This window comes from Podarcis filfolensis (genome assembly GCF_964270895.1).
Source record: "Podarcis filfolensis genome assembly, chromosome: 8".
Classification (NCBI taxonomy): domain Eukaryota; kingdom Metazoa; phylum Chordata; class Lepidosauria; order Squamata; family Lacertidae; genus Podarcis; species Podarcis filfolensis.
In genome coordinates, this window is record NC_139611.1 from 8,426,201 (window position 1) to 8,454,175 (window position 27,975).

At 46.4% G+C, this 27,975-nt stretch overlaps 1 protein-coding gene across 6 annotated transcripts in view; it reads left to right on the forward strand.

Annotated features, from left to right (window-relative positions):
- RPH3A (rabphilin 3A) overlaps positions 1-27,975 on the forward strand; it is a 123,537-nt gene that overhangs the window by 88,259 nt on the left and 7,303 nt on the right. For all 6 annotated transcript variants that reach the window (XM_083629418.1, XM_083629421.1, XM_083629420.1 and 3 more), the window contains 11 exons: positions 575-661; positions 2,235-2,294; positions 3,543-3,773; positions 7,510-7,589; positions 8,841-8,915; positions 14,135-14,244; positions 15,640-15,766; positions 17,521-17,577; positions 23,477-23,628; positions 26,198-26,279; positions 27,681-27,777. In XM_083629418.1, coding sequence (XP_083485544.1) covers positions 575-661; positions 2,235-2,294; positions 3,543-3,773; positions 7,510-7,589; positions 8,841-8,915; positions 14,135-14,244; positions 15,640-15,766; positions 17,521-17,577; positions 23,477-23,628; positions 26,198-26,279; positions 27,681-27,777 — 1,158 coding nt within the window. The remainder of the gene's footprint in view (positions 1-574; positions 662-2,234; positions 2,295-3,542; positions 3,774-7,509; positions 7,590-8,840; positions 8,916-14,134; positions 14,245-15,639; positions 15,767-17,520; positions 17,578-23,476; positions 23,629-26,197; positions 26,280-27,680; positions 27,778-27,975) is intronic.

The following is a 27,975-nucleotide window of genomic DNA, read 5'->3' on the forward strand; positions in this document are numbered from 1 at the left end:
CCCCAATACATTATAAAAACCTGTGTTCCTGTACATGCACCACAACTTATAGCCACGTACACCTGTAAAACACATTCTTACTAAGTGACCCACAAGTTCGGTTAATCCTGTGGGACCGGCCTGTGGTTTTCTGGTGAATTTGTGAACAAAATAAAGCTTCACTGCTAAAGGCAATCTTTGTGCTTTGTTCCCCTTGCCAGTCTTCATTTGTGGGTCAATTTCCCCATTAACGGCAATGGCCCACACTCTCCTGAACCAAGTGTTCAAGTTTGCAAATGTTTTAAGATTTTCTTTATTGATGCCCATGTAGATGATTGCACACAAGGCTTAACATCTGTCCTGGAAGGCAACACTATATGCTTGATAATTGTTTTTAAAAATGTCAACAAAGTTAGTAATAAAAAATAAAAAATAAAAAAATGCACCTTTTTTTAACCCTTCGTGCTGCCATTAAGAGAATCCCGATAAATGGTTTATCTGCCAGGTCCTGGTTCTCATTTAAATACAGATTCAGTAACACAAGCTCTGGGGACTTTGTGATATGCTGACAATTATACTTTCTTCTTTTTTTAAGGTGTGAAGCAACCCGCTTCTGCTCAGGCTGCAAGTGCTAGGCCTCTGGCTTCTAACCAGAATCCACCGGCCCAGGTGGCAGAACAAGGTATACCTGGTGATTGTTGAGTTGCAGGGTATTTCTCCCCTTCCAACAGTACCTTTTAAAACCGGAATAATTGGAACGAGAGACCTTGTGCTGATTTTCCTTACTGTATTGGACAAGGGGTAGAGCAGCCTTCCTCAACCTTGGCCCTCCAGATGTTTTGAGACTACAATTCCCATCATCCCCAACCACTGGTCCTGCTAGCTAGGGATCATGGGAGTTGTAGGCCAAAAAACATCTGGAGGGCCAAGGTTGAGGAAGCCGGAGGTAGAGTCTCTCGTTTTCACTGCCAGGCTGAATGCCCTGATATATGTGTGCGTCTCTGTAATAATAATAATAATAATAATTTATTATTTGCACCCTGCCCATCTGGCTGGGTTTCCAGAAGGAAACAGAGGCTAAGATCTCCTGCCCTCTTGGTATTTTTTGGGGGGTGCTGGGGCTGAATCTTGAGGGCAGGCAGGTGAACTCATTGGCACGCCCTCTTCTCCTGTTGCTGGCTGCCATTTTGAATCTCTACAAACACCCTGGGGCAAGGCAGCTTCACGAGGTAGAAATTCACCCCCATTCCCTTGACCAGCTGAAATGCCCCTTTGAGACCTTGTTCTTAGGACAGGAGTGGAGGATCAAAACTGCCCCCTCAGCCTCTCTATCTGCCCCCATGGGCACTCTGGAGGCCATTCCCTCCCCAAACCGCCTCCTTCTTGGCCCTCCCTTCCTGCTATAGTGTTTTTGCCCAGCTGAAGTGTACCCTTGAGCTCTAGTCACCTGGATGGAGGAAGGACAGAGGGCAGTTTGTCAGCAAGGATGTAGACAAGCCGGAAGGTGTGCAGAGCAGGGCGGACAGGATGATCAAGGGTCATCAAGGGAACAGAAAAGACTATTTATGTATGTGACCATGGCTTCATGGATGTTATTGGCCCAGAGATGGAAAGTAGATAAAGTTCCTACCAGAGAAGAATGGCAGATGAAGTTGATGGACTCTGCTGAAATGGCCAGAAGAGTCAGAAATCAGGAAGACCAACATTTTAATAAGGAATGGGGGAAATTTATAACTTATCCTAAAGACCATTGTAAACAGTTAAAATTGCTAGTAGGATTGGAATGTCACTTGTAGTTTAAGGGTGAATTCTGGACACAGTGGAGATGTAAAAGATTTGGTTCATCATAAAAGATGCGGGAAGAAATGATTAATAATAGGACCCACAAAGGGGAGGATGGAAGTCCAGGAGATTCCTTGGAATCTTGTTTTTATGATTTATGTTTTTTAATTTTTAATTTGAAAAACCACATATATATGGATGGTCAAGGGTCCGGAAGCAAAGCCTTATGAGGAATGGTCGAAGGAGTTGGGTATGTTTAGCCTGGAAGACGGAGGAGACAAAGAGGAGATATGAGAGCCATATTCAAATATCTTAAGGGCTGTCCCATAGAAGATGGACCCCCTTTCCCCAGGCGTGCCTTAGGATATTCCTAAATGCACCTCTTTGCTTTTGAAATATAAGATGTAAAGAGCGAGAAATAGAAGCGCCTTGTTGGGAATACCTATAGTTCAGTGCAGACTTTTGCTTTGCAGGCCCAGCTGCTGCGGGGAGGCCAGGGACAGGCCCTGGAGGTCGCTTTCCAGAAAGACAAGGTACAAAGTGTCTGATTTGTATATTAACAAGGGGGGGGTGTTACAGGATCATCGGGGGGGGGGAAGAGACTTTGGAACACCTTCTCTGGAGAAGTTAGACTGGCTCCCTCCTTGCTGTCCTTTTGCTAGCAGGTGAAGACTTTCCTATTCCATCTAGCCTCTACGGCAGTGTTTCCCAACCGTGGGTCTCCAGCTGTTTTTGGACTACAATTCCCATCACCTCTGATCACTGGTCTTGCTAGCTAGGGATGATGGGAGTTGTAGTCCAAAAACAGCTGGAGACCCAGGCTTGGGTAACGTTGCTCTAGGGACTGAATGTTTTTGAGGAAAGGGTTGATGTTGTGATAGTTTTTTTAATTGTTGCCTGTGTTTTTAACGGACCTTTTTATATTATTTGAATACTACTGGTGTTTAATTACATTTTAAAGATCTCTTCTATGTTTTTAGCTAGTTCAATTTTATCTGTGCGCGAGCCGTCTTGAGTACAGTGATACCTCTGGTGGCAAACGGGATCCGTTCCGGAGGCCCGTTCGCAACATGAAAACAGCACAACCTGAAGTGCCATATCTGCGCAGCTGCGCGGCGCGATTTGATGCTTGTGCGCATGCGCGAAGCGCGATTTAGCGCCTCTGCGCATGCGTGAGCTGCGAAACCCGGAGGTAACCCTTTCTGGTACTTCCGGCTCGCCGCAGGACGTAACCTGAAAGAACGTAACATGAAGCAAATGTAACATGAGGTATGACTGTATTTGTTAACCTGACCATATCTTGTTTTTCCTTTCCCTTTTTCCTTTTGGATTCTGTCTATACTATACTATACTATACTATACTATACTATACTATACTATACTATACTATACAGTGGTACCTCGGGTTAAGTACTTAATTTGTTCCGGAGGTCCGTTCTTAACCTGAAACTGTTCTTAACCTGAAGCACCACTTTAGCTAATGGGGCCTCCTGCTGCAGCCGCACCGCTGGAGCACGATTTCTGTTCTTATCCTGAAGCAAAGTTCTTAACCTGAGGTACTATTTCTGGGTTAGCGGAGTCTGTAACCTGAAGTGTATGTAACCTGAAGCATATGTAACCCAAGGCACCACTGTACTGTACTATACTATACTATACTATACTATACTATACTATACTATACTATACTATATATATTTTTAGAAAAAAGGAAAGAAATTTACCCTAGAACTCTTACCCGTGACCAGTCTTCTTCCTCTTGCTCTTTCTCTATACTTGGATAGGAAGTCTTTCAATGGCTCCACCCCAAGCCGATCCCCCCATCTCTGCTGCTGGGACATCGAGGGATGAGAAAGCTGGATCTGGATATCCGTCACCTGCAGGGGAGAGACCTATGCGCCAGGTGGCTCCCTACAGCCAAACTGGTGCCCCTCCAGCTGCACCTGCACCCCAGCGGCAGCCTCCTCCAGAGGAGGAGGAAGACGAGGCCAACAGCTACGACTCGGACGAAGCAAGTAAGTTGTAGTTGCAATGACTGAGCTAAGGCCATTTTTTCTTGTTGCAAAGAGGCCATTTCCCTCCCTTTCTTTCTTTCTTTCTTTCTTTCTTTCTTTCCTTCCCATGACTTTGTAAGAGGAACCCATAAGAGGCACACGGCTTCGAAGATAAGGAAGTGCTCCAACCTTAGACCTACCAATTAAGAATTGTCCCCACTGATTAGGGACACGGGTGGCGCTGTGGTCTAAACCACTGAGCCTCTTGAGCTTGCCGATCGGAAGGTCGGCGGTTCGAATCCCCGCGATTGGGTGAGCTCCCGTTGCTCTGTCTCAGCTTCGGCCAACCTAGCAGTTCCAAAGCACGCCTGTGCAAGTAGATAAATAGGTACCACTGTGGCAGGAAGGTAAACGGCATTTCCATGCACTCTGGTTTCCATAACAGTGTCCCGTTGCACAAGAAGTGGTTTAGACATGCTGGCCACATGACCCGGAAAGCTGTCTGTGGACAAACGCCGGCTCCCTCAGCCTGAAAGCGAGATGAGCACCGCTACCCCATAGTCACCTTTGACTGGACTTAGCCGCCCAGGGGTCTTTTATCTTTTACTTTTACCTGTCCCCACTGATTAGTCTCTAGTGATTTCCAATTGATAGAAGATTGCTTCCTTAGGCAACTCAAGCTTCAAGGATATGGCTTGACTCTTTCTTTTTTATTCGGGAAATTTATACCGTATTTTTCGCTCTATAAGACGCAATTTTCCCCTCCTAAAAAGTAAGGGGAAATGTGTGTGCAAATATGGAGCGAATATGGAGCGAATGCAGGCTGCGCAGCTATCCCAGAAGCCAGAACAGCAAGAGGGATCTCTGCTCTCGCTGCGCAGCGATCCCTCTTGCTGTTCTGACTTCGCTTCGCTGGAGAGGCACTGCGCAGAGAGGGAGAGCTGCGCAGCGCCCCTTCAGCGAAACGGGAGGAGAAACACAGCCCCTTCCATTTCTCCTCCCGCTTTGCTAGAGAGGCACTGCACAGATTCAGAATATTTTTTTTCTTGTTTTCCTCCCCTAAAAACCAGGTGTGTCTTATGGTCGGGTGCGTCTTATAGAGCGAAAAATACGGTAATTTAAAAGTGGAGAAGAAAACTGCAGGAATGAGCAACTTTTGTGTCAGCTGACCTGATTTCTGCCAAGGGCCACTAGCTTTGGGGTGTGTGGGTGCACATTGGCTGTGAGTGGGACCAGAGTCGCAGAGGGTAGAATTTGCAACATGGCAGGGATCCACCATGCCACCTCCTTTCTTTGTCCCTGCACCCTATCTCTGCAGGGCACATAAAACGGGCTGCATGACTCTAAGCCCAAGGTGCGTCACCTGATCCAGCTCTTCCTTAGCCTACAGCGAAGTGCCTCCTTTTGAAGTGGCCAGGAATGTATGCCTTGCAAGCACAGACGCCTGAGCATACAGTCTGATTGCCTCTTAAAAAGGTAAAGGGACCCCTGACCATTAGGTCCACTCGTGACCGACTCTGGGGTTGCGGCGCTCATCTCGCTTTATTGGCCGAGGGAGCCGGCGTACAGCTTCCGGGTCATGTGGCCAGCAGGACTAAGCCGCTTCTGGCGAACCAGAGCAGCGCACGGAAACGCCGTTTACCTTCCCACCGGAGTGGTACCTATTTATCTACTTGCACTTTGACGTGCTTTTGAACTGCTAGGTTGGCAGGAGCTGGGACAGAGCAATGGGAGCTCACCCCGTCGCGGGGATTCGAACAGCCGACCTTCTGATTGGCAAGTCCTAGGCTCTGTGGTTTAACCCACAGCGCCACCCGCGTCCCATTGCCTGTTATATGCATCTAACTCCCGGGATTTCAACTGCATAAGGTTGAAGGCTGGCCGGCTGAAATCCCACAAGTTAAACTCAAGGCAGAAAGCTCAAAAGCTCTTTTTGCCTGGAGCTTTAAGCTCTCTGCCTTGCAAGGGGGCAAGGCCCCGTCAGAGCACCTGCTCGGGAAGGCTAGGGATGCTTACATAGGGGGTGACTCCATGGGAGCAGTTCGAATATATACCCCCATGGAGTATTAGCATATACCGTATTTTTCGCTCTATAAGACACACTTTTTAGGAGGGGAAAAGTGAGGGGAAATGTGTGTGCGTCTTATGGAGCGAATGCAGGCTGTGCAGCTATCGCTGAAGCCAGAACAGCAAGAGGGATTGCTGTGCAGCGATCCCTCATGCTGTTCTGGCTTCTGGGATTCAGAATATTTTTTTTCTTGTTTTCCTCCTCCAAAAACTAGGTGTGTCTTATGGTCTGGTGTGTCTTATAGAGCGAAAAATACAGTACACGTTTTTGCATATACATGGGACCCTTGGACCCGAACCCCCATGTAAGATGCAATCCTGGTTGTCTCAACATGAATCACTTCTTTTGATTTCTTTTGTAGATGTGGTGGGTGGGATCAGAGAGGGATCCTGCAGCTCTTAGATCCCTCAATGTCCAGGCCTCTCTGCCCTGGGAGCTTTCCCCAAGCCTCCTACCAATAGGCTTTTAAAGTTTATTTCCGCAGAATGAAGAACAGAAGCCGAAGTTGGTGGTTGTGTTTCCATCATTCAATGCAAGATTCTGAACTGCCTTGTTTTTGTGATGCAATGGAAGACGCCATTGCAGAAGTCCCATGTTTCTCTCCCTGGTTTTGTCTCCTGCATTTTTCATGGCAGGATTATACTTTTAAAGTGTGCTAGATTTTCTCGGGCCGCTGTCCTTTTCAAAGTAATCGTCGCTGCCATCCCGGGGGCTCGTGACATCGTTCCAGAGCCTCCCTAAGTGCTTTTAATGGTTAGTAAATAAGTAATCGGGGAGAGGAACGGTGGAGTGCAACCGTTTTTCTCCTCTGGTGGAAGATGACAACCCCATCTCAGCCCACACCCACAAAAAACACCCACCCACGCTGGAAGATTTCAATTATTCATCCAAGATGCAGGAGCCCGCAGGCATTCTTATGCAGTTCTTCTCTTTCGTGGGGTGGGGGTGGGGAGCCCCATGAGGTGAAAGGCAAAAACTGGAATCTTCCGTCTTCGGACTTACCTAAGAGATGTGAATCATCTGCAGAGTTGTGTCACATCCCCCGAAATGCATCTCTCTTGCACAGCCTTTGGCTCAGCCTCTTGTTTGGGGCCGGCTCTACTATTGGGCAGGGTGAAGTGGCAGATGCAAAGGCACATGGAGCAGACAGAAGTGGGTATGCAGGGAGATCCAGGCTGTGGGAAGCATACTAAAAGACTGATTTCTTACCAGTGCAGAACGGGTGTTATGTGGCCCTTGTAATAGTGCCAGTTCTGCAGACTGGAGCGGTTGAGAGGGCATACTTGGGGTAAGGTGATCTCACAGGTGAACTGTTCCCAACTACAGTGGTACCTTGGTTCTCGAACTTAATCCGTTCTGGGAGTTCGTTCGACTCTCGAAACGGTTCTAAAACCAAGGCGCGGCTTCCAATTGGCTGCAGGAGCTTCCAGTGCTCAATCGGAAGCCACGCCGGACATTTGGCTTCTGAAAAGCATTTGCAAACTGGAACACTCACTTCCGGGTTTGTGGCGTTCGGGAGCCAAGCCGTTCGAGTACCAAGGTACCACTGTATCTGTTTTTGAGTGGAACACCCGCCACCAAAGTCGTTTTTTCCTGGAAAACAAATGCTAGAATTGTTTCCCTCTAACCTTCCTGCCACACCACGGGCCCAACCATGTTGTCAGCATTAACCATTCTCTCTCTCCCCAGCTACTCTTGGTGCTCTGGAATTCAGCCTTTTGTACGACCCGGAGAACAGCTCTTTGCACTGCACCCTCATCAAGGCAAAGGTAAATAAAATAATAATAATAATAATAATAATAATAATAATAATAATAATAATAATAATTTATTATTTATACCTTGCCTATCTGGCTGGGTTTCCCCAGCCACTCTGGGCGGCTTCCAACCAAACATTAAAATACAATAATTCACCAGATGTTAAAAGCTGCCCTCAACAGGGCTCCCTTCAGATGTCTTCTAAAAGTCGGATAGTTGGTAATTTCTTTGACATCTGATGGGAGGGTGTTCCACAGGGTGGGTGCCACCCTTCAAGAGGAAATCAGCTGGAGAACTGGAAGATTATCAGGCTCGGAGGGGGCCCGCAATGCCTATTATTCTCCTTCTACACAAACCTTTCCACTTGTTCTACGGGGGTGTGCGAATCTCGAAGGGTAGCCTGGTTTCAGTTTGCTACTTATTTTGGAAAGTGCAGATTTGATAGATCTGCCTTCCAGTGCAAACTGAATTGAATTTCTACCCTATCCCTAGCAGCAGCGGAGGGCAGCGAGAGAAGATTTCCCCTCTGCCCCTGCCCTCCAGCTCACAGAAGAAGCGCTTTAAAGCAGCCCCACGCCATTAAGACTGGAGCAAAAAGCCCTGCCTGCCTGTCAATCAATTAAGTCATGCGATTAATAGGTGGATGCCCCATCACAGCGTCAAATTTGGCCCATTACGCAGATCCTGATAAAGATCTGGCCCACAGAGCTGAAAGGATTCTCCACCCCGTCTTATTCCATTGTTGTTTGATCGGTGCATGAGTTACCGTATTTTTCGCTTCATAAGACGCCCTTTTTTCCTCCTAAAAAGTAAGGGGAAATGTCTGTGCGTCCCTTTCTGGCCCCGGCCCCTTGCCCAGGCCTCCATTGTTGAATGTTCCACAGACGGAGGCTGTTTGTTTCCCCAGCAACATGTTACTGGCTGATTAGATTATCTGTCTGGAAACTGTAGAAACGGCTCCCTTTCCTTTCCTAAAGAAGCTGCAGAACTGTGAGTTGAACCCCATGAAAGCAGGATTTTTCCCCTTTGCAAAGTAAGCTCGACAACTCTGAGCTGATCCTCAAAAAAGGGGCTTTTCCCCTTTGCAAAAGAAGCTGCACAACTGTGAGCTGATACCCCAAAAACGGGGCTTTCCCCCTTTCTTCCTTTAAAAACTAGGTGTGTCTTATGGTCAGGTGCGTCTTATGGAACGAAAAATACGGTTAAGACACCTTGGCCTCTGGCAGAGTTAATGAGCCTGCCTTGATTTTATTCCTGCCCAGGGCTTGAAACCGATGGACTCCAATGGGTTGGCAGACCCTTATGTGAAGCTGCACCTTTTGCCAGGGGCCAGTAAGGTAAGGTAATTTTGTCCCTTCATCCTCCTCCTCTGATAAGAGGCAACTGTCTCCAGGACAATAAGCTGGGAGGTGTGCAGGGGAGGACAAACAAGATGGTCAAGGGTCTGGAAACCAAGCCTTTGAAGCACAGGTTGGATGACCATCTGCCAGAGATTCTTTAGCTGTGATTCCTGCATTTCAGGGGGTTGGACTAAATAACTCGAGGGATCACATCATAGCTGTCAACTTACAGATTTGAAAATAAGGGACCAGCAGCCTTGAAAATAAGGGACCAGCAGCCAAAATAAGGGACCTGCAGCCTCACCTGTTCCAGGCACTCCAGTCTTCCTGTCCTCCTGCAGTCTGGTCAAACTCATGCCAGGTAGCTTCGAGAACACTGTCCAACCAACTTTGTAACTCCCCGGCCTGGCTTTGCACTGCAAAGTTTGCAGCAGCACATGCAACAAAATGGCGTCCAGCATTCAAAAACCCCCTCAGCTTGCATTAACTAGCCACACACAAGGCATGCAAGCTCCACCCCCCAGTCGTTCTTAGACTACTTATTGGGTGAGCAACATAGCCAAGCAACACAGTTGGAGCCTCCCTCCTCCCTGGCCGGCAGGGAGGGAGGGAGAGGAGCTGCTTCCTTTGAAATTTAAGGGACATCGTTTAAGGGACATTTAAGGGACATCCATCAATAAGGACATGGCGCTGGAATAAGGGACTGTCCCTTCAAATAAGGGACACTTGACAGCTATGGATTGCATCCAGCTCTATGATTGTATGCAGTGCTGGATTTATGTATAAGCTAAACAAGCTATAGCTTAGGGCCCCACTCTCTTGGGGGCCCCAAAATAATTTTAAGGAAAAAACCCTGGATGTACATTTCCAAAATATAAGATAAAAAACAAAAAGGTGTCATGGGCTTTGAAGACACTCAGGACGCAAGGGAGAAACATGCTAAGAGGAAGGCATGCTTGGCAAACCCTCACTGTGATCACCTCCTGCCTGGAAACCCATGTCCCCACTGTGGAAGGACGTGTGGATCCAGAATTGGCCTCCACAGTCACTTACGGACTCATTGGTGAAACCATGTTTATGGAAGACAATCTTACTTGGCTACGAGGGATCGCCGAAGAAGAAGATAAGCTAAACAAGCTATAGCTTAGGGCTCCACTCTCTTGAGGGCCACCAAAAAAATTTAAAGGAGAAAAACCCTTGGATGTACATTTCCAAAATGTAAGATAAAAAAACAACAAATAAAATAAAACATACAGTTAGAGCTTAATAATTATTTCACTATTAATATACTTCTTCTTAATTGTATTTCACTATAAATATACTTCTTAATTGTAGTTCAGTTCAACAATTACTTTGATAAAATACACATTTTGTTATGTGCAAATGGCTTTAGGTCCATAAATTACCATATAGCATATATTCAACACAAAAATCAGTGACGGTTTGTTGTTGACAAAGGACAGCTGGACATATAAAGGGCCCCGTTACCTTCAGTAGCTTAGGGCCTCATCAAACCTAAACCCGTCCCTTACTGTATGAAAACAGTGGTGTGACATTTTGAGGAATTAAGGGGAAATGCACGAACTCCTATCTCAGCGGAGATGTAGAGAAGGAAATCTCCAAGGCCTAAAGCAGCAGCAGACATGAACCAATCTCCTCTCTCCTTTCCAAAATCAAAACATAGCACATGCAACCGTGATGTAATTACAGCACTTATGAACTTTGTCGAGTCAGCTAAACAGTAGCACACAGTGTCACAGTGACACACCTCAGCAATAAAAGAAATCTTGAGGGTAGTACTAAAAACAGCTTTTAAAAGCCCGAGCAAATCACACACTTTTGACGGAGCACATGACCCTGATCAGCAGAGATGTCAGCTGACCCTGACCAGGGAGGGCATTCCTCCCGTCTCACCTGACCTCCAGAACGAGCTTAACCGCCTGTCAGATTACTCTGTTCCCCTTGGAGAGCACAAATCTATGCCACCATGTTTTCAGCTTTTACTTTTCAAGAGCTGGTGGGGTGGGGGCAGATAAAGGGTTTAGAGACAGGCACAAGGAAAGCTTCCTTTCTCCTCTCTCATAAGGCTAGAACTCGAACCCGAATCTTAGAATGTCCAGGACAGATAAAAGAAAAGACCTTTCCACCCGTCCCATAGTTAAACCGTGGAAATGGCTCCCACGGGAAATAGTGATAACCAACCGAGATGACCCTGAGATCATCTTCTGAGGCCCTCCTTCGTGTGCCTCCTCGTCGAGAGGTTTGGTGGGTGGCAACACGAGAACGGGGCCTTCTCTGAAGTGGCTCCCCGTCTGTGGAATGCTCTCCCCAGGGAAGTTCGCCTGGCACCTTTATTATACACCTTTAGGCACCAGGCAAAAACGTTCCTTTTTAACCAGGCCTTTGGTTGATCCGATTTACATCCTATGCCCTTTTAAAATGTTTTTTTGGGGGGGGGAGGGGGCTATTGGGTTATTTTTATTTTTATTTATATTAGGTATTTTGTGGTTTTATATCTTGATTTTATTCTGTGAACTGCCCTGAGACCCCCGGGTATAGGGCGGTATATAAATTCTATCAACAACAACAACAATGGCTTGGAAGCCATTAAAATGCAATTGGACCGATTCACAGAGGAGAAAGCCTTCGATGGTTACTAGTCATGATATAAGCTGTGTTCTGCCTCCGCAGCTGGAGACAGGAATATAATAATAATAATAATAATAATAATAATAATAATAATAATAATAGTAATAATAATAGTAATAATAATAATAATAAATTATTTGTACCCCGCCCATCTAGCTGGGTTTCCCAGCCACTCTGGGCAGCTTCCAACAAAGATGAAAAACACATTAAAAGGTCACACATTAAAAACTTCCCTGAACTTCAGATGTCTTCTAAATGTCAGGTAGTTGTTTATCTCTTTGACATCTGCTGGGAGGGTGTTCCACAGGGCGGGCACCACTACCGAGAAGGACCTCTGCCTGGTTCCCTGTAACTTGGCTTCTCGCAATGAGGGAACTGCCAGAAGGCCCTCGGCGCTGGACCTCAGTGTCCAGGCAGAACGATGGGGGTGGAGACGCTCCTTCAGATATACTGGACTGAGGCCGTTTAGGGCTTTAAAGGTCAGCACCAACACTTTGAATTGTGCTCGGAAACATACTGGGAGCCAATGTAGGTCTTTCAAGACCGGTGTTATATGGTCTCGGTGGCCGCTCCCAGGCACCAGTCTAGCTTCCGCATTCTGGATTAGTTGTAGTTTCCGGGTCACCTTCAAAGGTAGCCCCACGGAGAGCGCACTGCAGTAGTCCAAGCAGGAGATAACTAGAGAATGCTTCCAAATCCCAGTTTCTGGAAAACGCAGGATGGGAGAGGGCTCTGGTGTTTGGGTCCTGCCTTCAAGTTTCCTATAAGAGCCAGTGTGGTGTAATGGTTAGGAGCGGTAGACTCGTAATCTGGGGAACCGGGTTCGCGTCTCCGCTCCTCCACCTGCAGCTGCTGGGTGGCCTTGGCCAGTCACACTTCTCTGAAGTCTCTCAGCCCCACTCACCTCACAGAGTGTTTGTTGTGGGAGAGGAAGGGAGAGGAGAATGTTAGCCGCTTTGAGACTCCTTCGGGTAGTGATAAAGTGGGATATCAAATCCAAACTCCTCCTCCTCCTCCTCTTCTTCTTCTTCTTCAATAGGCATCTGTTTGGCTATCCTGTGAAAACAGGATGCTGGACTGGATGAGACCCCATAGACCTGAACCAGCAGGCTCTTCTTATTTCATCTGTGTTCATTAACCCAGAATATCCACCCACCGACTCTTGTTAACGGTTAAATTAACTGTGGTTCCTTTTTTCCCTTTCAACACCTTTCCCCATCCCCAGTTTTTGGGGGCTGAAGTTTTCCGTGCCTGTTCCACAGCCTTTGTCAAAGCTCGTAGCTGCACTCTGTGGGGGGGAACAGGTTAATGAGAATGGCGGGTCTAGAAAGTGGCATTGTTACCGCGAGGTGAAGCCTCTGCCCGAAAATCTAATTATTACCGGGGGTGTAAAAAGATTGGTTTGCTGCGAAGGTTTTTATCCAGGTCTAATTGGTACCTTGGAAAAAAAGGAGCACCTGCTGACGAGTGACTCAACTCCTCTAATGGATTTTCTTCCTCTTTGCTCTATCAAAGAGCAGCTCTGCCAAGCTGTGCTCTGTGGGGCAAGGGGAATTCTATGCAACAAAGTTCTGGGGAGGACAGGATTGCCCCAGTCTGAACCAAGGAGGCGTTTCCCTTTGCCAAACAAATTTAAACTTTTTGTCCACCCACAGGAAATGTCAGTGAGTTTTCTGAAATGCTCAGACACAGAGCTTTGAATCGTGGACTGAGCAGGGGAAAGTTAAATGGGGATAAGACCTCAGCAGGGTCAATTGATCAAGGTTGTTTTGCAAGTTTCTTTCTGGTGTCTTACTCAGACTGCCTTGATAAATCCTGCAGAATAAAGGTACCTGTTAAAATATAGTGCATTTGTATGCAAAAACAAACCCAAACCACTCCAATGTGGCTTGATATAGTCCATCAGGCACGATGGCCCATTCAAAGGCGTTCAGATCAGGGAGGTATGTATTTTTTTAAAAAATAATTTTTATTAACTGACCAATCAAATCAAATCAAATCACATCACATAAATTCCGAATTACAAAGCCGAATTTTAAATTTTTGTTGAGGGGACCCATATTTCAAGTTCCAAAGGGGGATTCTGATCATCTTCTTGCTACTGCATTAATATCCAAATCAGTCCAAATAAAGTTCATAATTCTATCCAGTCTTATCTTGCTGTTTCCACATCTCATCTTGTTCATATATCTTTTTTCTTTTTTCCTTTATGATCTCTTCTGATAATCTCCTTAAGCAGATAAACACCAATTATAATCCTGTGTGAATTTTTCCGTTCGTCCAATCCTCATATCGAGATGGTTTCCATATATCATTGCTTTCATAAATAACATCGCTCTTTCCATCATTAATCTCGCAATCTGTCGTTCTTAAGTCCCTCTGAGGAGTCTCACCCACAATATAAAAGCAGCTCTATTCCTCCTCCCAGACTCAAGTCCTCCGACAGAGCTTGCCAACATGGTGACGGTATTTTTAACTGCGTCATTCCAAAGCTCTTATACTTTCCACCAGATCAGGGAGGTTTGTAAGGACTCATGCATGTTTTAATAGCTCTGCTTGTTTTCCAGTCAAACAAGCTGAGGACCAAGACTTTGAGGAACACCCGGAACCCTGCATGGAATGAGACCCTGGTGTACCATGGCATCACGGATGAGGACATGCAGAGGAAGACATTGAGGCAAGTCAAAGGGTTAAGCATCAAACATTGAATCAAACATGATAGGATCATTCCTGCTTACATCCACAAAGTTACCTCTGGAGATCTGATGCAAAGCGTCTTCAAAGGTCCTTCTGAGATGGGGCTGGGCGGGAGCTAGGGCTGTTGTGACAGTAGGATCGGTCTCCCTCTGGAGGTTCAGGAGTTCAGCCTACACTCGAGTAGGACTCTGGCAGAGACACATGCCTGACTGGCATGTTCCCTCCCTCCTGGTCGATCGTTCAGGAACTTCATAAGCTTTCTTCAGCCCGAACATCACAGCGACCGATGCCAACAGACACCGGCACACTTAAAGATCCGCAGAGTTTGCGCATCATGAGCGTGACAGACCTCAGCAACTCAGCATTTTGGCTAATCTACTTTATTTACATATAAACACACACGGAGCACTGCAACGTGGCTCCCTCTCTCTCTAGCATCAGACAGCAAATGAACAAAGGACAATAGTCCCACTTCACGGAACACAGTAACATGAACATCCTGTCTCTGTCACTTTCCACTCTGTGGAATCAAAACGTATACTGTCATGTGAAAGACAACAATCCCATGACTGCAATCATGGAGCAGGAATTCTAATAGTGGACACTCCATCCTTGGAGGTTTTTAAGCAGAGGTTGGATAGCCATCTGTCATGGATCCTTTGGTTGAGATTCCTGCATTGCAGAGGGTTGAACTCGATGACTCTTTGAGGTCTTTTCCGACTCTACAGTCCTATGATTGATACAGTCCCTGGAGAGCTGCTACCAGTCATAGCTGTTTATAATAATAATAATTTATTATTTCTACCCCACCATCTGGCTGGCTTTCCCTAATCTGGGCGGCTTCCAACAAAAGATTAAAAATACATTAAAACATCAGTCATTAAAAATTTCCCCAAACAGGGCTGCCTTCAGATGTCTTCTAAACGTCAGATAGTTGTTAATTGCTTTGACATCTGATGGGAGGGTGTTCCAGAGGTTGGGCGCCACTACTGAGAAGGCCCTCTGCCTAGTTTCCTGTTACCTCACTTCTCGCAGTGAGGGAACCACCAGAAGGCCCTCATAACCGGACCTCAGTGTTCAGACAGAATGATGAGGGTAGAGATGCTCCTTCAGGTATACAGGGCCGAGGCCGTTTAGGGCTTTAAAGGTCAGCACCAACACTTTGAATTGTGCTCCGAAACGTACTGGGAGCCAATGTAGGTCTTTGACAAGACTGGTGTTATGTGGTCTCGGCAGCCGCTCCTAGTCACCAGTCTCTCTGCCGCATTCTGGATTAATTGCAGTTTCCGAGTCACCTTCAGAGGTAGCCCCACATAGAGTGCATTGCAGTATCCAAGCAGGAGATAACCAGAGTGTGTGTGTTTGTTCCTTTCAGGATCTCTGTGTGTGACGAGGACAAATTTGGCCACAACGAGTTCATAGGTGAGACGAGGGTGGCCCTGAAGAAAGTGAAGGCCAACCAGAAGAAGAATTTCAACATCTGTCTGGAAAGAGTCATCCCGGTACATTTCACCGTCTTCTTATGTTCTCGTCCCATTCATTGTGATGATTTGTGTGTCTTTTCTTACGCAAACATGTGTGGACCTGCTCTGTAGCACAGAGGGGATGGGAAGCTGAGTTGGGAAGAGTAGGAGAGGTTGTCTGCTGGGCAGACAGTTGGAAGGATGACTTTTTCCAACTAAGAATCAACACGGCGGGTTAAGGAAAAGGAAGCAAATGCTATCCATGGTTTCAGCACTGGTTAAAGACAGATAAGATCATAAGCAGACCCTGCTGGGGTCAGGTCAATGGCCCATCTATTTTAGCATCCTGTTCTCACTGTGGCCAACAAGACGCCTCACTGAGAAGCCCACGAGCAGGATCCGAGCACAAGAACCCTCTCCCCTCCTGTGGTTTCCAGCAACTCAGGTCCGCAATACCTCAAGCACCGCCTCTTTCCGCATGAACCTACCCAGACCCTGAGACCATCTTCTGAGGCCCTCCTTCATGCGCCTCCTCCTCGAGAGGACTGGAGGGTGGCCACACGAGAACGGGGCCTTCTCTGCAGTGGCTCCCCATCTGTGGAATGCTCTCTGCAGGGAAGTTCGCCTGGTGCCTTCATTATACACCTTTAGGTGCCAGGCAAAAACGTTCCTTTTAACCAGGCTTTTGGTTGATCCGATTTACATCCTATGCCCTTTTAAAATGTTATTTTTTGGGGGGAGGCTATTGGGTTGTTGTTTTTATTTTTATTAGGTATTTTGTGGTTTTATATCTTGATTTTATTCTGTGAACTGCCATGAGACTCCCGGGTATAGAGCGGTATATACCGTATTTTTTGCTCTATAAGACTCACTTTTTCCCTCCTAAAAAGTAAGGGGAAATGTGTGTGTGTCTTATGGAGCGAATGCAGGCTGCGCAGCTATCCCAGAAGCCAGAACAGCAAGAGGGATTGCTGCTTTCACTGCGTAGCGATCCCTCTTGCTGTTCTGGCTTCTGAAATTCAGAATATTTCTTTTCTTGTTTTCCTCCTCCAAAAACTAGGTGCGTCTTGTGGTCTGGTGCGTCTTATAGAGCGAAAAATACGGTAGTTCAACTATGGAACTCACTCTCACAGGATGTGCCAATGGCTGCCAACTTTGCCAGCCTTAAAAGTGGTTTAGGCAAGTTCATGGAGGAGAATGCTGTTGGGCACGATCATGGCATACTGTGCCCAGTCTGAATACGAGCTGGGGAGAGGACTCTTGTGCTTGGATCCTGTTCCTGGGCTTCCCATTGGGGAATCTGGTTGGCTACTGTGGGAACAGAATTCTAGACCAGTTGGGCCACGGGCCTGATCCAGCTACAGGGAGCTCTTCTGACGCTATGTTTTCAGGATGCAGTCTTCACTCTGGCTCTGTGCCTTGAAACATGTGGGATTTCCTTGTGAGCGAACGCATGCGCTGTGAAAGTTGTACCATTAATTGGCTAAGGCAGGAATCTTCCGTTACACAAACATAGGGGGGAAAGCCTCATTGAACTCAGTGGGAAAATACCTCTGGGGAGATAATGTTTGGGGCAGCAGCCTGCACATTTAATAAACCTGCTTTCATTCAAACACAGGTTGTGGGGGGTTGTGGGGGGGGGGAGAGAAAGTCAGAAATACATTTGAGGAGGAAAAAGTGGTCCAGGAACTCCTTAATTCAGGTTCCCCAGGGACTCTCAAGCTACCTTCTGGACAGTATTAAAGAAAATCTTTTTTTCCTCCCCCCATCTTTCACTCGTCGTTAACCCCAAGATGAAGCGTGGAGGTACAACTGGATCATCAAGAGGGATGGCGTTGTACGAAGATGAGGTAAGACATTATCTAGACTGAGGAGAAGTTTCACCTCGTTTTCCATGGCCACAACTAAGCTGCTGAGGAGAAATGCTAAATTATTTTCTGAGCAGATGCCCTCTTAGACTGAAGCAGATTTTTTAGTTCCAGTGCCTTGATCAGAGTGTTAGTGCAGGACAGGGGAAGGCAGTGATGGCTCAGTGGTTAGATCAGGACCTGGGAGACCTGGAATGATCACGTGAGCCGCAGTGGACCGAGTGGCAGTTTACCAGTTACCAGATTCTAATTTTCTTGTATCCCCAAGATTAATGTATACCATTAATATCATTGATCGTTGTTACTAAAGTGGTACCTCAGGATGCAAACGGGATCCATTCTGGAGCCCCATTCGCATCCTGAATGGAACGTAAGACACGACGGCGTGTCTACGCGTGCGTAGGTTGCGTTTTGCCGCTTTTGTGCATGCGCATGATGTCATTTTGAGTGTCTGCGCATGCGTGAGTGGCGAAGCCCGGAAGTAACGCGCTCCGTTACTTCCGGGTTGCTGTGGAGCACAACCTGAAAACGCTAAACCTGAAGCACATTCAGCCCGAGGTTTGACTGTATTTTATTGTTGCTATTTTATTATTATTATTAATGTAATTATGTATGTATTTTTTTCATTTATTGTGTGAGCCTTTTTTGTGGAACGTTGTTCAGCTGCACCGTATGGTCCATGATAAATCCAACAATGGAAAATTTCTGTGGTGCCTCCAAACCCCTTGATGCTCTAAGCACATGCTTAAAAAGGTAAAGGTAAAGGGACCCCTGAGCCTTAGGTCCAGTCGTGGCCGACTCTGGGGTTGCGGCGCTCATCTTGCTTTATTGGCCAAGGGAGCCGGCGCACAGCTTCCGGGTCATGTGGCCAGCATGAACCAGAGCAGCACACGGAAACACCGTTTACCTTCCCGACACAGTGGTATCTATCTACTTGCACTTTGATGTGCTTTTGAACTGCTAGGTTGGCAGGAGCAGGAACAGAGCAATGGGAGCTCACCCCGTCGCGGGGATTCGAACTGCCGACGTTCTGATCAGCAAGTCCTAGGCTCTGTGGTTTAACCCACAGCGCCACCCGCGTCCCAAGCACATGCTTCTTTAATGATTAATTCAGCCCTCCTGGACCTGCATTGCCAGAGGTTGCAGGCCAGAATCAGATTCTGATAGGTAAAGGCATACCCTGTTTTTACAAAATAGCTTTCTGTTAGTTTTCCATTCAGTGCTGCTAATTCTTTAGTCAGCTTTTCCTTGAGAGCCATAGAGTCCAAACCTTTCATCTCCAAGCAGACAACTGCAAATTATCCAAACCTTTCAGATTTGGAGCAATCAGCAGATGACCTGCAACCAGTAGAAAGGTGATCTGTTATTTGTGGAGAAGGTCCTTCTGTTAATTCTTAAGGCCAGTTGTGGAGTGCATTGAACAGACTGTTTTGTGATCTTCCTTCCTAAAAGACACAAAACAAATGAAATACCATGAAAATCCCTGAAACGAGAAGTAATCGACTAGAAATAATATCTTGTGGAAATCAACTAAATAATAAAATCAAAAAGCTTAAGGAAAAATATTTAGAAAAACCTAAAATAGAACAAAGCCTTAACGGGATGCCGGCTACAAACCTTGTTTCAGTGAACTATTCAGTTTCCTCAGAAGGAAATAGAAAAACCATAAACTTTAAATGACCAAAATTCAAACAACGGTAGAACCCCAAAAATTCTGACATATTATAATCCTAGGTAGAGCAAAGCGCAGTAATAAAGGATTGAGGACTCAAAAGTACAGTTTCTAATACTGAATTTACAAAAAGGGTTTGAAAATCTAAATAGCAAGTTTTAAACAAAGCCCAACTTGAAGAAAGCAAAGCACAATAATAAAGGGTTGAGGACTCAACTGTGAAAATTCTAGTGCTGCTTTTACAAAAAGGTTTAAAACCCTAGATGGCACAAATTCAAAGAAAGGAATACAAGATAAAGCTGTTTTAGATTTTGAACAAACTCAAGAACAGGGCTGAAATGCTCCCATGGTCTAGATCAGGGGTGTCAAACTCAAATTCATCGGGGGCCGCATCAGCAGTTTGGTCACCCTCAAAGGGCCAGTTGTATCTATAGGACTCAATATGCGCTCAATATAAAAACAAGTGGAGGTTTCCTGTGTAGAACGGCCGGCGCCGCTAGAGGGCAGACGTTCTCTGGCTTGTAGGCTGCCGCGCATGCGCTGAAGAGGCGGCTTTCTTGTGTCAAAAAAAAAAAAAAGCGAGAATAAAAGGTGAAGGCTGGCGGCCGGCGGCGGCTACACGGGCCACATGACGAGGTCTGGCGGGCCTTGTGTTTGACACCCATGGTCTAGATGTTACTGCTGATGTTGAAGACTGTTAAAGACTGTTACTTCTCGTTTCAGGGAAATTCACGGTATTTCATTTGTTTTGTGCAATTTCTCAGTTCCATGACTGTCTTTTTTCTATTTCCTTCCTAAAAGACGGCAGTCCAAAATGCTTTAACGGTGCCTGTCCAGTTCTAAACTGGTCTTTGGAAGATGTAACATTCGGAAATCCATGGGGCGGGGAAGAATGAATTAGTTTAGTCTTCCCAGTTAGTAATTCCCGACTGCAGTGCTGTTAGTCTCTTTCCTGTTTCCTCGCTTTTTGGAGGATTGTGGGCTGGCTTTGCAAAATGTGAAGCTTAGGGGGAGAGATCCAGGACTCTCTTAATCTGGAGAGGAAAGCCTGGGTCAGTAGGACAGAAACCAACTAGCTCGGTGCCAGGAGGGTAGCTGGGCAATTTTGCTGAGCAAATCCCACTCCCCCTAGAACAGGGGTCAGCAGCCTTTTTCAGGTGTGGGCCAGTCCATCGTCCCTCAGACCATGTGGGGGGCCGGACTATATATATATATATATATATATATATATATATATATATATAAAATCAACGAATTCCTATGCCCCACAAATAACCCAGAGATGCATTTTAAATAAAATGACACATTCTACTCATGTAAAAACACGCTGATTCCCAGACTGTCTGCGGGCCAGACTGAGAAGGTGATTGGGCCGCATCCGGCCCCCGGGCCTTAGGTTGCCTACCTTTGCCCTAGGATGTTTTTTTTGCACAAGGTGCCCTCATGTGGTCACACTTAACATTTCACCGCATTTTCTGAGTTACTCTTTGAAAACCCAAGGGTTGGTTTTGTTCTTTTCGGGCCATCAGTGGCAGATCTTGGGGCCTCAAATTTCAGCAAATTTGGCACCCCCGCCCCCTAAACCCGCTTCTGAGACCGTCACTTGATGACCGCAGCACTCAAATGACAACCTGAATACAGTGGTACCTTGGGTTACATACGCTTCAGGTTACATACGCTTCAGGTTACAGACTCCGCTAACCCAGAAATATTACGTCAGGTTAGATCTGGTAGTTTATAGAGTAGATCTGATTAACATGACAATGTGAAGGCAACCCAAGCTTCTTTGGACTGAAGGGAGAACTGAATTTGGCCACCCAGGCAGACAATGTGTTTCCCTATGCATAATTTTTTTTAAAAAAAAAATACCAATTTTTAGATATAAAAAACCATCATTTTATTAAATAGATTTAAATATACCACAATTCATATTGAAATCCATCAGGGGAAAAAAAAACTTCCTAGAAGATTTGCACCGTTGCAGATTAGTTGGAAATTGTATTAAATTGAAGTAATTTGGCAAGAATTTGGAAAATCAATAAAAATAACCGGCAACCCCCCCCCAATTGCAAATTAATGCTCTCATTTCTGCAAATACACAATCCGTATTGATATCTTTCTAGATGGTCTACACCATTTTTTTTCAACCCAAGGGCCACATTGCCAAAAAGGCAGCCTTCCAGGGGCCGCATGCAAGTGGGGGGTGGGGCTTGAAGTCAGAGCAGTGTTTCTCAACCTGTGGGTCCCCAGATGTTGTTGGACTACAACTCCCATCATTCCTAGCCAGCATGACCAGTGGTCAGGGAGGATGGGAGTTGTAGTCCAACAACATCTGGGGACCCACAGGTTGAGAACCGCTGAGTTAGAGGTTTCTACAGCTGCCTCTCCCCCATCCAGTTCAAGGGCAGATTCCAACAAGGTCAGAGCGCTGGTTTGGAGTTTCTCCAGAGGGGAGGACCTGAACCAAAGGATTCAAATTACAAGAAAGAAGATTTCACCTAAAGTACCTGGAAAAACTGTTCCACAGCAGAACAGGACTCCCTTGGACGTTTTTCAGCAGAGGTTATATTGCTATGGAAATTCTACTCAATATTGATCCAGAGCAGATTCCAATGTACAGTCATACCTTGGGTTACAGACTGTAATGAGAATTGGGGTTGCTTGTGGGTAAATCCCAAACTGCTCCCAGCTGTTGGGGTAGCTAAACCTTTCCCTGATTTGACAGCCCTTACAAGACGACTGTCTCAGTCACTGGCAGAATCCGTCAGTGGGCGTTCCCTAAACTTCTTCCAACATAAAAGCTGTTTGACGCCAAGTCTCCTCGCCTCTCTGCGCGGAAGTCTCCTGCGCAGAGTGGGCGTGGCCAGCGGAGGTCCTGGGCTCTCCCCGCTGGACCCTGTGGAAGGGTCTTGGAGCCCTCTCTCCGAAGACCCTCCTTCCTCCCCTTCTTTCCTGGTGTCACGCTTATTTCCTTCCCCAATGGAAGTATTCTCCCTCTCCCTGCTGGTCCCTTCTCCTGCATCATCGGAGAGACCTACCTCCGCTCTGCGCTCCGATGTCAGTTCCCTGACACAGACGCTTCAGGTTGTGTTTTTTCGGGTTGCGGACCGCCGAAACCCGGAAGTACTGGAACGGGTTACTTCTAGGTTTCGGCAGCCGCACATGCGCAAAAGCGCTAAATCGTGCTTTGCGCATGCGCAACGTGCCAAATTGCAACCCACACGTGCGCAGATGTGCCGCTGTGGGTTGCGAACACGCATCCCGCACGGATCACGTTCGCAACCCGAGCGTCCACTGTATAGTTAGCAGAGTAACAACTTAAAAAACGTTTCAGCATTCCCAAAGAATAGACCTGAGGCAATTAATATTTCATCCGGCAGAGCTTTATTGCAACTGAAGGCAAATGAGCATAAGGGTCACAAATCCAATACATTCAGGACTGGCACTGTATTATAAGAAATCCAGTTGCAGCAGGCAACTTAAAACTTAGAATAACTTATAAGACGTCTAAACCTTAACACTATACAGTGGTACCTCGGGTTAAGAACTTAATTCGTTCCGGAGGTCCGTTCTTAACCTGAAACTGTTCTTAACCTGAGGTACCACTTTAGCTAATGGGACCTCCCGCTGCCACCGCGCCGCCACTGTGCAATTTCTGTTCTCATCCTGAAGCAAAGTTCTTAACCTGAGGTACTATTTTTGGGTTAGTGGAGTCTGTAACCTGAAGCGTCTGTAACCCGAGGTACCACTGTAACCCACTCTGTAACCCGAGGTACCACAGAATACCACACCAGAAGGAAAAGAGATAGAAAGAGAAAGCGAAACCCAGGCTCCATCTGGCCATACTTTTATAGCCAGTATCACCTTGACAGAAAGAGATAAGAGAACCAGTTTAAACCAGCTGTACTCAGCTTCTCTGAAGCAATAACCCAAACATCATGAAGCTTCTGCTTGTTTGTTTCACACAGAGAAACTTCCAGAAGCTTCCAGAACCCTCTTGAAGTAACCAGAATAGGAAAGATCTCTGCACATCAGATCAATACTTTCTGCACTAAGAAATGCAGACTGACATAGGCAAGCCTCCAGTCAGGGATGGTTTAGCGGTGATTTCTGCATTGCAGGGGCTTCGGACGATGACCATACAACTCTACAATTCTATGATTCTGTGACTATATCCCAAAATACAGACTCTCTCTTTCTCCCCCACAGATGGGCCAAGCGGGCGACGTGGAGGAACGGGGCAAAATCCTGGTGTCCCTCATGTACAGCACTCCGAAAGGAGGCCTCGTCGTCGGCATCGTGCGTTGCGTCCATTTAGCGGCCATGGACGCCAACGGCTACTCTGACCCTTTTGTGAAAATGTACGTCCTGGGCACAAACTCCTGGGTTTTGTTGGCGGCCGGCTTTGTCATTTACTTAGGTAAAGGGACCCCTGACCATTAGGTTGCGGCGCTCATCTCACTTTACTGGCCGAGGGAGCCGGCGTACAGCTTCTGGGTCATGTGGCCAGCCACATGGCGAACCAGAGCAGCGCATGGAAATGCCGTTTACCTTCCCGCCGGAGCGGTACCTATTTATCTACTTGCGTTTTGATGTGCTTTCAAACTGCTAGGTTGGCAGGAGCAGGGACCAAGCAATGGGAGCTCACCCCGTCGCAGGGATTCGAACCGCTGACCTTCTGATCGGCAAGTCCTAGACTCTGTCTAGAGCCAGGGCTTTTTCGGCCGTGGCCCCGATCTGGTGGAACGCTCTGTCACAAGTGACTAGGGCCCTGCGGGACCTGACATCTTTCCGCAGGGCCTGCAAGACAGAGCTGTTCCACCAGGCCTTTGGTCAGGGCGCAGCCTGACCCCCTCCTCTGGCAATCTGCACAGAATTTTGCTTAATGGTTGCCATCAATTTGATTTTAATTTGATTTTAATTAATTTTATAATGAATGTTTTTAGAATGTTGGATTATTTTGATTGTTGTTAGCCGCCCTGAGCCCAGCTTCGGCTGGGGAGGGCGGGATATAAATAAAATTTATTATTATTATTATTATTATTATTATTATTATTATTATTATTCTGTGGTTTAACCCACAGTGCCAGTCCCTGTCAATTACTTAGTAAAGGTAAAGGGTAAAGGGACCCCTGACCATTAGGTCCAATTGCGGCTGACTCTGGGGTTGCGGCGCTCATCTCGCTTTATTGGCCAAGGGAGCCGGTGTACAGCTTCCTGGTCATGTGCCCAGCATGACTAAGCTGCTTCTGGGGGCGCACGGAAACGCCGTTTACCTTCCCGCCGGAGCGGTACCTATTTATCTACTTGCGTTTTGACGTGCTCTCGAACTGCTAGGTTGGCAGGAGCAGGGACTGAGCGACGGGAGCTCACCCTGTCGCGGGGATTCGAACCGCTGACCTTCTGATCGGCAAGTCCTAGGCTCCGTGGTATAACCCACAGTGCCACCCGGATCCCTGTCAATTACTTAGTCGCTTGCAATTCTGAGAGTGCTCAGGAAAAGTGTGCCTCTTTCCCCGAGATTTCGGTGCTTTGCCATGTAATCTCACAGGACCTTCCCTATTCCTACTAAATCTCGCCGCTTTACCAAATCGTCCAGTTCAGCTGGCACCAGCATGAGATAATGCAACTCTTGGCAAATATTGCTATCCAACCCCATGTTTCCAGGACGGAAGTGGCAGGCAAGGGTGTGGCTCCCCTACGAAGAAAGGCTTCAGTGTTTGGGACTTTTTAGAATAGGAAAAGCTGAATTTCTCCAAGCAGAATGCACAGTAACGTTGGGTCCCCCCCCAATTTATATGCATTTATATGCACGCTTTCCTCTAAATACCCATGTTTGCAAACATTCATTTATTTGTTTTGGCTGGAGGGATGCCTCACAAAATATGGGAAAGTGCACATTTTTGGGCTTGGCTGTGTTCTGGTTTGCATATTGCTTTGGGAACTGTGAATGGGGTTGGTTAAAAGGCAGACTGGACCAACTTTCTGCCCCATCCCTGTTGGGAGGAGATGGAGCCAGAAGGAGGAGGAGTAGCAGAGGGGAAGCAGCAGCATGAGCTCAGTATTGTCTACACTGAACGACAGCAGCTCTTCAGGGTTTCAGGCAGGAGTGTTGAACCTTCTACATGCCTAGCAGCTGCTCCTTCTATGGTGGGAGCGGTGGCCCAACATCTTTGTCACCTGTGGAGAGTCACAGATCCCTCACCTCTGGGATAATCTGTTTTTCTATTCATATTCCCCCCCAAAAAGAATTACCGTATTTTTCGCTCTATAGGACGCACCAGGTGATAGGGCGCACCTAGTTTGGGGGGGAGGAAATAAGGGGGAAAAATTCTGAATCCCAGAAGCCAGAACAGCAAGAGGGATCTGGCTTCTGGGATAGGCTGTTGCTGTTCTGGCTTCTGGGATAGCCGCTGGGATAGCTGGTCTAGCTTTGCGCAAAGCCTCCGCAGGGCATGGGGAGCCTTCATCCCCGTGCCCTGCGGAGGCTTCTGGGACAGCCTGTGAATCCTCCGGAGGGCAGCAGGATGAAGGCACCCCGCTGCCCTGCGGAGGCTTTGCACCGCTAACCCCGAAGCTAGAACAGTGAGACGGAGCACTGCGCAGCGCTCCCTCTCCCTGTTCTGGCTTCTGGCTTAGCCACGCAGCCTGCATTCGCTCCATAAGACGCACACACATTTTCCCTTACTTTTTAGAAGGGAAAAAGTGTGTCTTATGGAGCGAAAAATACGGTAGCTTGACAGTTCAGCAAACCACCTCCCTGCTCTCTCTTTCCACGATTGTGCACCACCGTTACATTCCAAAAACTTGGTCAGAAGAGAGACCTTTTTTCCTTCAGCATGGACTGACGCTTGCCCCTTTTAGTTTTTTAGCTGTCTTTCACAATCCTCCAAGTTCTGGAGAAAAACGCTCACATCTTCTTCTTTCCAGATGCTTAAAGCCGGACATGGGGAAGAAAGCGAAACAGAAGACGCAGATTAAAAAGAAGACGTTGAACCCGGAGTTTAATGAGGTGAGGCAAGGCTAAGATTCCTGTGTTTCAGGGGGTTGGACTAGATGATCCTTGTGGTCCCTTCCAACTCCACTACGCTATGATTCTAAGGCCTCTTCTTACATTCCATGTGAAGTGGATGCTTGCCACACATGCCGGCTTTCCCCAGCCTGATGCGCTCCAGATTATTTATTCATCATTATTATTATTTATGTGCTGTATTAACCTCCCGCTCTTCCTCCCCAAGGAGTCGGGTGACAAACAGATGTACCATTAAAAAAACAAACAAACAAAGCAAACAGTTTAACACATTCTAAAAACACCGTTAAAAACGTCTAAAATCAGTTTCTGCAAAGTTCAAAAACATTCTTCCATCCAGTACTTTTTCAGCCACCAAACGCCTGGGTGAAAACAGGAATGTTGTCAGATTCCTCCTGAAAGCCAATAAAGAGGGAGGTACCAGTGCACCTCACTCGGGAAGGCATTGCACAGCCAGGAGCCACCACCGAAAAGGCCCAGATAGGATTCCTTTTTATTATTATTATTATTAACGTTCTTATGTCACATATATATACATTATCATATTACATTACAGGGCATATTATAATATAATTTCCAATGTGTATACAAAGTTTATATACCAAATTTATGTACCTAAAGAAAGAAAAAAAGCCATTTCAAAATAATATTTGTACCAGCACTACAGATTTCCTGTCAATCTCGTTGTATATTCTTTTTTTACAAATGAATGTACTCTTATTATTGTATATTTCTTTACATTTTATCTAATACATTCCTATATCAATAGGTACCCTTAATGTTGTTTCTCAACTCAACGTTTCTCTCCAACGTCAATCGAACGCTAGCATTGATAGCGAACCTTTACTATATTTTTGAACGTATATCTTATATCTATCCCATTTCCCCATAAATTTTTGTTTTGAATTGCCTCTCAGGCTATTTGTCAACTGCGCCATTTCAGCAAATTCTTGTAGTTTATTATGCCAGTCCGTTATTGTTGGGGCTTCCTTCTTTCTTCCACCCCTTTGCCACCAAAGTCCGGGCTGCAGATAGGATTCTAGCTTCCATCAGCCCTAGTCAACATAGCCAGTGGTCAGGAAGGCAATACATTAGAGGCATCCCCAGAAATGGGCAGTGATGAAGCAGAGATGAGTTTGTGGTGTATATATTGTAGATAGTGAATGCTGGGCTGGCTTCACCTCAACCCATCTATGCTCAGTTCCATCCGTCCCTAGGACTGAACCCCCTCCTCACTTTGTCTGAATGAAGTTTGACTTCCTGGTTATCGACAGAAGCCTGCTTTGAGCAAGGGGGGGGGGGCTAGCGGACGAAGGCCTTGTCTGCCCCCTCCCCAAAGCCCCACCACTTGATCCCTGACGGAGAGTGTTATCTTTTTGGCAGGAGTTTTTCTACGATATCAAACACAGCGACCTAGCTAAGAAGCAGCTCGACATATCGGTTTGGGACTACGACATTGGAAAATCCAATGACTATATTGGTGAGTGCTATCAGAAACAACAGGCTTGCTTAATTAGGTTTTTTTTAAACCACGGTGTCGTGTGTGGGTGTGTAAAAAAAATGAATTTTAGGTTCTTAGGATATCCAGGAATTCGTTGTTAATCAGGTTTCTTTCTCAATAATAATAATAATAATAATAATAAAAAAAAAAAAAAATACCGTATTTTTTGCTCTATAG